The following is a 6,274-nucleotide window of genomic DNA, read 5'->3' as shown; positions in this document are numbered from 1 at the left end:
GTAGCCACTGCTTTAGCAGTAGCTAACGGGGATGCAAATAAAATACTAAACTAAATAGTAAATACTATCAGGTTACAGTTTCCCTAGAGACTGGAGTTCACTGATGAAGAGGTACATCCTCTCATTTTCTTCTCAATTTTCTAGGCGTCAGATCGATCATGTACCATCCACACTCAAGGTGAAATCCATTCGTGTCATTCCCCTTTGTCAATTATTCACTAGAAACTCAGAAAGACGGATGGACAAACGGACAGACAGACGGGCAGACAAAATGGATTAACGGACTGGCAGACAAAGTCCATGAACATAACAGCCAAGCGGACAGTCTTGTTTACAACATTCTGGAACTGATTTAATATCTTGCAATCACAATAAAAGAGAGTTCCTATAGAAGCACAGGAACAAACATTGGATGGTAATTACACAGTACATAAAAGCATAATCAAGCACCATGCATAAATGTGCTGAGCAAACATCCATCTTATCAACTAGATACTATATGATCAGCTAAGATGAAACTTTGATCACATGCTGCTGGCACAGGGAAGGGAAATGTGCTCAGGTGTAATGGGAAGAGGAGGGGCTTTAGGGCTTTAACCGTATAGCAACAGCCTGCATACCCAAGGATCGGAGTAAAGTGACAGACTCAGCTCTGTGTCGTACCCACTATGTTGTGGACAGTGAGTCTCTGCCTCCTGTTGGCCGCGTCCTCTTCAGGTGTACCGCTGGATAGATACAGCACCAAAGGCCAGCATAAAGTACTGCTCGTCTCCTTCGATGGCTTCAGGTGGGACTACGACCGCGATGTGGACACGCCGAATCTGGACACAATGGCCAAAGACGGGGTCAAGGCCAGATATGTGACCCCACCTTACCTCACCATCACCAGTCCCACACATTTCACCCTCCTAACAGGTACCTACTGTAGATCGATACCCAGGCACAACCCTTTTCTACAGGCTCCAAGAGAGCAGTGATTCTGTGGAGGTTCATGTTCATGTCATGGTGGTCCTTTTTTTTCTCCAATTATTGGATCACAAGTCATTCCCAGTTTAGTTTATAAGAATTGTGAATATGACTGGAAAAAAGGAATTAACTGTAATTCAATGTCCCAGGGTCCAGCAGCTTTCAGAGTTGAGTAAGATGATTATGTTGGGAAGGCTGAAGGAGGAATTTCTATTTTCCTTGACAGAAATTCTTATTTTTGACTCTTGAATCATCAGTGCCAGTTTAAAAGAAATTTAACTTCCTTGAAATTAAATTCCTTTAATCTCCAGTGTCGGTCGTAAGACCTTGTCCAAGAAGCGCCATGGCACTCACAGGCTATAAAGTTGATAGAATTTGTCATGTGAATGTGGCAGACTGAATATTGAAAGATTGACAGTGACTCTTTTCAGGGCGCTACATTGAAAACCATGGGGTGATCCACAACATGTGGTTCAACATCACCACCAGTGAGAAACTGCCTTACTATGCTACCCAGTTTAAGAATGAGTGGTGGGACAACGGCACTCTACCCATCTGGATCACAGCCCAGAGACAGGTCAGAATGATTTAAGATGCACCTTCATCTTAAATCATTCCTGCATTTGCTTTACATTAATACAAATCAAATCAAATGTTATGTCAATGCAAATAGTCTGGGTAGTCATTTAAATGTCTGTGCATATGTGTATGTACGGTGTGTGTGAGTTTTGTTTGTAAGACTGTGTGTGTGTAAGACGGTGTGTGTGTGTGTGTGTGTGTGCGTGACACCTCTCTTCATCCCCATTTTGTCTATTCAGGGTCTGAGGGCTGGCTCTCTTCACTTTCCTGGCACGCAATCCACCTACCAGGGAGAGACGCAAACAGTGAAGGAAGTGGAACCACGGTTTTATGACTACAAAAACGAGACAAAATGGCAAGAGAACGTAGAGAAGGTGATGGGCACCTGGTTCAGTGAGATGGACCTGGACTTTGTGTCACTGTATTTTGGGGAGCCTGATGGCACAGGCCACAAATACGGGCCTGATTCCCCTGAGCGGAGGGAGATGGTCAAGCAGGTGGACAGAACAGTGGGCTACATCCGCAGCTTGGCTGAACAAAACGGACTTGCTGATAGTCTCAACATCATCATCACCGCTGACCATGGGATGAGCAATGTGTACCGCAACGGCTTGGTGAAGGAGATCACCCTTTCCAGGATCCCCGGATTCTCCTTCAGAGATATAGCCTTTCACCTGGTGGACTTTGGGCCCTCTGGGATGCTGCTTCCCAAGAAGGGCATGCTGGATAAGGTCTACAACGCCCTGAAGGGGGCGCACCCTCACCTTCATGTCTTCAAGAAGGAGGAGATGCCCAAGCGCCTTCACTTTGCTAATAACAACCGCATCCTACCCATCATTCTCTTCTCTGACCCTGGATATGTCATTAACGGGGTGGGTTCATAGCATGTCTCTATAGTATTTAGTAATAGTAGTTCGCTTAAACAAATGAAGACGTTTTTTTAAGGGTTTCCGTCACGCACAGAACCAATTTTATGCACACAAAAAGTGAAATGAAGGCATACTTTTGCTTTTGTGAGACTAAACATGCATATTGTTGTAGACTTTCCAATTCCATGCTTTAATGTGAATTACTGATTAGAGGATTGGCCTCAGTGAACATAGTATGAGCAAAGAAGCTGGTTTAAAAATAACCATATACAGTATATCTTTAGGCATCTAGAATATTTTATAACTTCTATAATGTACAGTACCGTATGGCACAACCTCATGCATGCATTATGTGATTTCTGATAACATGCCATATTTCAATGGACTACAAATATTGAAGGAATTACCAAGTGAATTTGGTTTGTAGCGATGGAGAAAATGGAATCTTTTAGACCGGAAATAAGGAATTCAACTCTAATCTTAATACATCACAATTTGAATCAAGTGCATTACCACCTTCCCAGGATAATGCAGGTTTGGTTGATGGCATGCAGAGCTCTCTAATGCTTCATGAAGATATTCATGCCACAAAATTCAACAATAGCATTTACATTTGGCTCAACCCTGCTGCCTGCAACTTCACCACTGAAAGTGCTACATCACTCCATTGAGTGATACTAAATCATTAAATCTGGTTCCAGTGAGGGTATGTGGTGGAGTTCAGTTGATCTTCAGTCTTCAGATTATCAAAATACATAAGTTCGGCGTATTTGACCCTCTTGTGTTATCTTCTGTTTACGGACCCTTTATTTAGACATTTCAAAAGATTCTCCTCTCAGTTTTATCAAAGCAAATGTTATGCATGTTCAGAGAAGGGTTACATAATATCTATGGTAATTAGCCTACCTTCTCCCTGTGTATCTAAATATATCAGTGTATTTTCTGTGAACAAAGTGAAGATTTTTTTTTAAAGTGTCCGTATAACTGTATCGCTTGCTGTTCATACAATCCATCGTAATATCCATTCCATGATCAAAGTAGTTGTCCTGAATGACCAAAGGAACTATGTGATGTTTAGGCCTCCTTAGTTTATGAAAGGATTCCCTCTTAACCTGATTAACAGTCATTTTAACAGTATGCGTCTAATAATGGAGAACAGGGAAATTCGCCCGTTTCTGTTCTTATAAGCACTGAGCAGATGTAATGGTTACTCAAGCAACCCTTTCCTTCAGTTGGTCAACATCTCCCTCTGCTGTCCAGTTGAGAGTACATCATAGAAAGACAAGTTGGACTTCAGGCTTCCCATTATGATGATCAATATGAATTGCAACATTCTGATCATTCACCTCTCCTACTCTAAATGGACTCCTACAGATTTGATCACCCTGACTCTTCTTGGTTCTTTGTCTCTACAGTTCCTCCCAGTGCAGTTCAACGCGGGGGAGCATGGCTTTGACAACGAAGAAATGGACATGAAGCCCTTCTTCAGGGCTGTGGGGCCGGCATTCCAAAAGAACCTGGAGGTGGGCCCCTTTGAGACAGTGAACATATATCCCTTGATGTGTCACATACTGGGCATCAAGCCTGATCCCAATGATGGCCACCTGGATGCCACAAAACACATGCTGGTCTCTGCCACAGAGGGTAAGTTTATATCAGGCTAATGACCCAAAAAGTGTATTACACCCGCTCCTTCATTACACAGCCAAAGTAATCTATTGTCTAACGCAATGTATATAGAATGTACCAATATGCAACAAATTACAAAATTGAATAGAAATGAGATTAATCATGTCTGTCATTGACATCCATGTACACAAATCAAATGACATTACATTTGCATTACGTCTCGTATTTCAGACCTCCGTCAGGACATAAAATCAAATATCTTTGTTGGATTGGCAGCAGTGGCTGGGTTTCTTGTTGTGGTCTTCATAGCGGTTGTGTCGTTTAATGCATTCAAGAAGGAGAATAATGATAGAAGGTATGTATGTCTGAATATTTATACAAATCAATGGGAATTGGATAATGTGAATACTTGCCTGCACAATCTGATATATAGAAATGTGTACAATGTACCTAAGCATGTAAAAAAAGAAAAATATAGAAATTGACTAACCACAGGTATGTTTCATTCTACTAATGGTTAAAGGGCAACTGATACCTCAAACATACAGTATTAAAATAAACAAGCAGGAGGATATTTGCCCACTGGCAAGTACATAGAGTTGCAAACAACTTTGCTTTAAATGCTTAATTTCTTTTGTTTACTGCCAATGTTGGATTCCGTCAGTCTCTCAGCTTCTGTCACGGTTTCTTCCTCTGCCATAACTCAAGACAATAATGGACTGATTGGAAGCTTTCTATAGTTAAAGGTGTCGTTCCTAGAGACAGGTAAACAAACTGAACGAGTCAAACGGTGGAAACAATCTGTCAGGGGTAAAAAATAAAAACAACAAGTCAAGTGCTCTGTCTGTTAATACACTTGATGGTCAGGGTAGATATGGGCTGTCAATTAGGGACAGACGTTTGTTTGGCATGCTGGCTGAGCTCCGGATTGATCTCAATCTGTTCACGTCCTGTTGCTGATTGTAGTCAGCGGGATACTGACTCTGCAGAGGCCTAGTTGGATAACATGGTGCAGATAAGCTACATAAAGTTTTAAATTCTGTAAACATTAATGTTTGGGTTTTAATGATTTAAACATGTCATTGGTTTAGTCCTCACACTGAATGTGAAATGTACATTTTAGAGAACTATGATAACCCTGTGTCAACATAACTTCTTCCCAATTATTCAGAACACATCATTTTTTACTATGTTTCAGCTCTGAGAAGTCAGTGCTTCCAGGGGGAAAGGAAGTGACTCAGACTGCCCTTTAAACTGCACCCCAAGTGAACTCTGAAATGGATAAACAAAGGGACGTCACTACTTTTGATATTTTGGACATACTCCCTAAAAACCACCTTATCACAGACTAGCATCCCCTCCATGTTGAGACTGATACCCTGCAGACTGATCGGAGAGGTTTTTTCCTTGCGAATGTAAGCCCCTACAGTCACCATGCCACCTGGGACAACTTATGCTTTAGACATTTTCTAAAAGGATGTATTCTCTAAACAATGATTGGTGCCATGATACACTGATGAGATCAGTAGACTACAGCTACAGTAAAAGAACACATTATCTGAAACTAAGTCACTGGACAAAACCAGTTCAAAAAGTGACAAATTGTATACTCTGACATCAGTGCAGACATGCATTATATGAAAGTTGGAAATCAGAAATGGATTTATAATTAAACAAGTAATATTTTTCAAAATCCTGTCAACTAACAAAATAATTGTTTGTGGTTTTGTTCTGGATGGCAGTGAGTGAGTGCAGTGAACCTATAGGTTTCTGTATAAATAAGTTATATAAATAAAGGAATGGAAATTCCTTTCAAGAGTCTGAATAGGTCCTTTGTTAGGGGGAAAAATCCTGTACATTAACACTGTTCCAAAGTTTTAGGCAGGTGTGAAAAAAATGCTGTCAAGAATGCTTTCAAAAATATACATGTTCATTTATATTTATCAATTAACAAAATGCAAAGTGACTGAAGAGAAGAAAAATCTGCATCAAAATAATATTTGGTGTGACCACCCTTTCTCTTGAAAACAGCATAAATTCTTCTAGGTACAATTGCAGACAGTTTGAAGGAACTTGGCAGGTAGGTTGGCCCAAACGTCTTGGAGAACTAACCACAGTTCTGTGGATTTAGGCAGCCTCAGGTGCTTCTCGCACTTCATGTAATCCCAGATAGACTCGATGTTGAGATCAGGGCTCTGTGGGGGCCATACCATCACTTCCAGGACTCCTTC

General features: G+C 41.1%; 1 protein-coding gene across 1 annotated transcript; it reads left to right on the top strand.

The window, feature by feature from the left end:
• Window positions 1-206: 206 nt before the first annotated feature.
• Window positions 207-5,869, top strand: LOC129833500 (ectonucleotide pyrophosphatase/phosphodiesterase family member 7-like). The gene is made up of 6 exons (XM_055898148.1): window positions 207-915; window positions 1,398-1,543; window positions 1,785-2,417; window positions 3,830-4,058; window positions 4,275-4,398; window positions 5,242-5,869. Exons 1-6 carry the CDS (start codon window positions 669-671, stop codon window positions 5,294-5,296), a joined length of 1,434 nt encoding a protein of 477 aa, XP_055754123.1. The 5' UTR covers window positions 207-668; the 3' UTR covers window positions 5,297-5,869.
• The last annotated feature ends 405 nt before the right edge of the window (window positions 5,870-6,274 follow it).

This window comes from Salvelinus fontinalis, chromosome 34 (assembly GCF_029448725.1).
Source record: "Salvelinus fontinalis isolate EN_2023a chromosome 34, ASM2944872v1, whole genome shotgun sequence".
Classification (NCBI taxonomy): domain Eukaryota; kingdom Metazoa; phylum Chordata; class Actinopteri; order Salmoniformes; family Salmonidae; genus Salvelinus; species Salvelinus fontinalis.
This window is presented reverse-complemented; position numbering and strand designations above follow the sequence as displayed.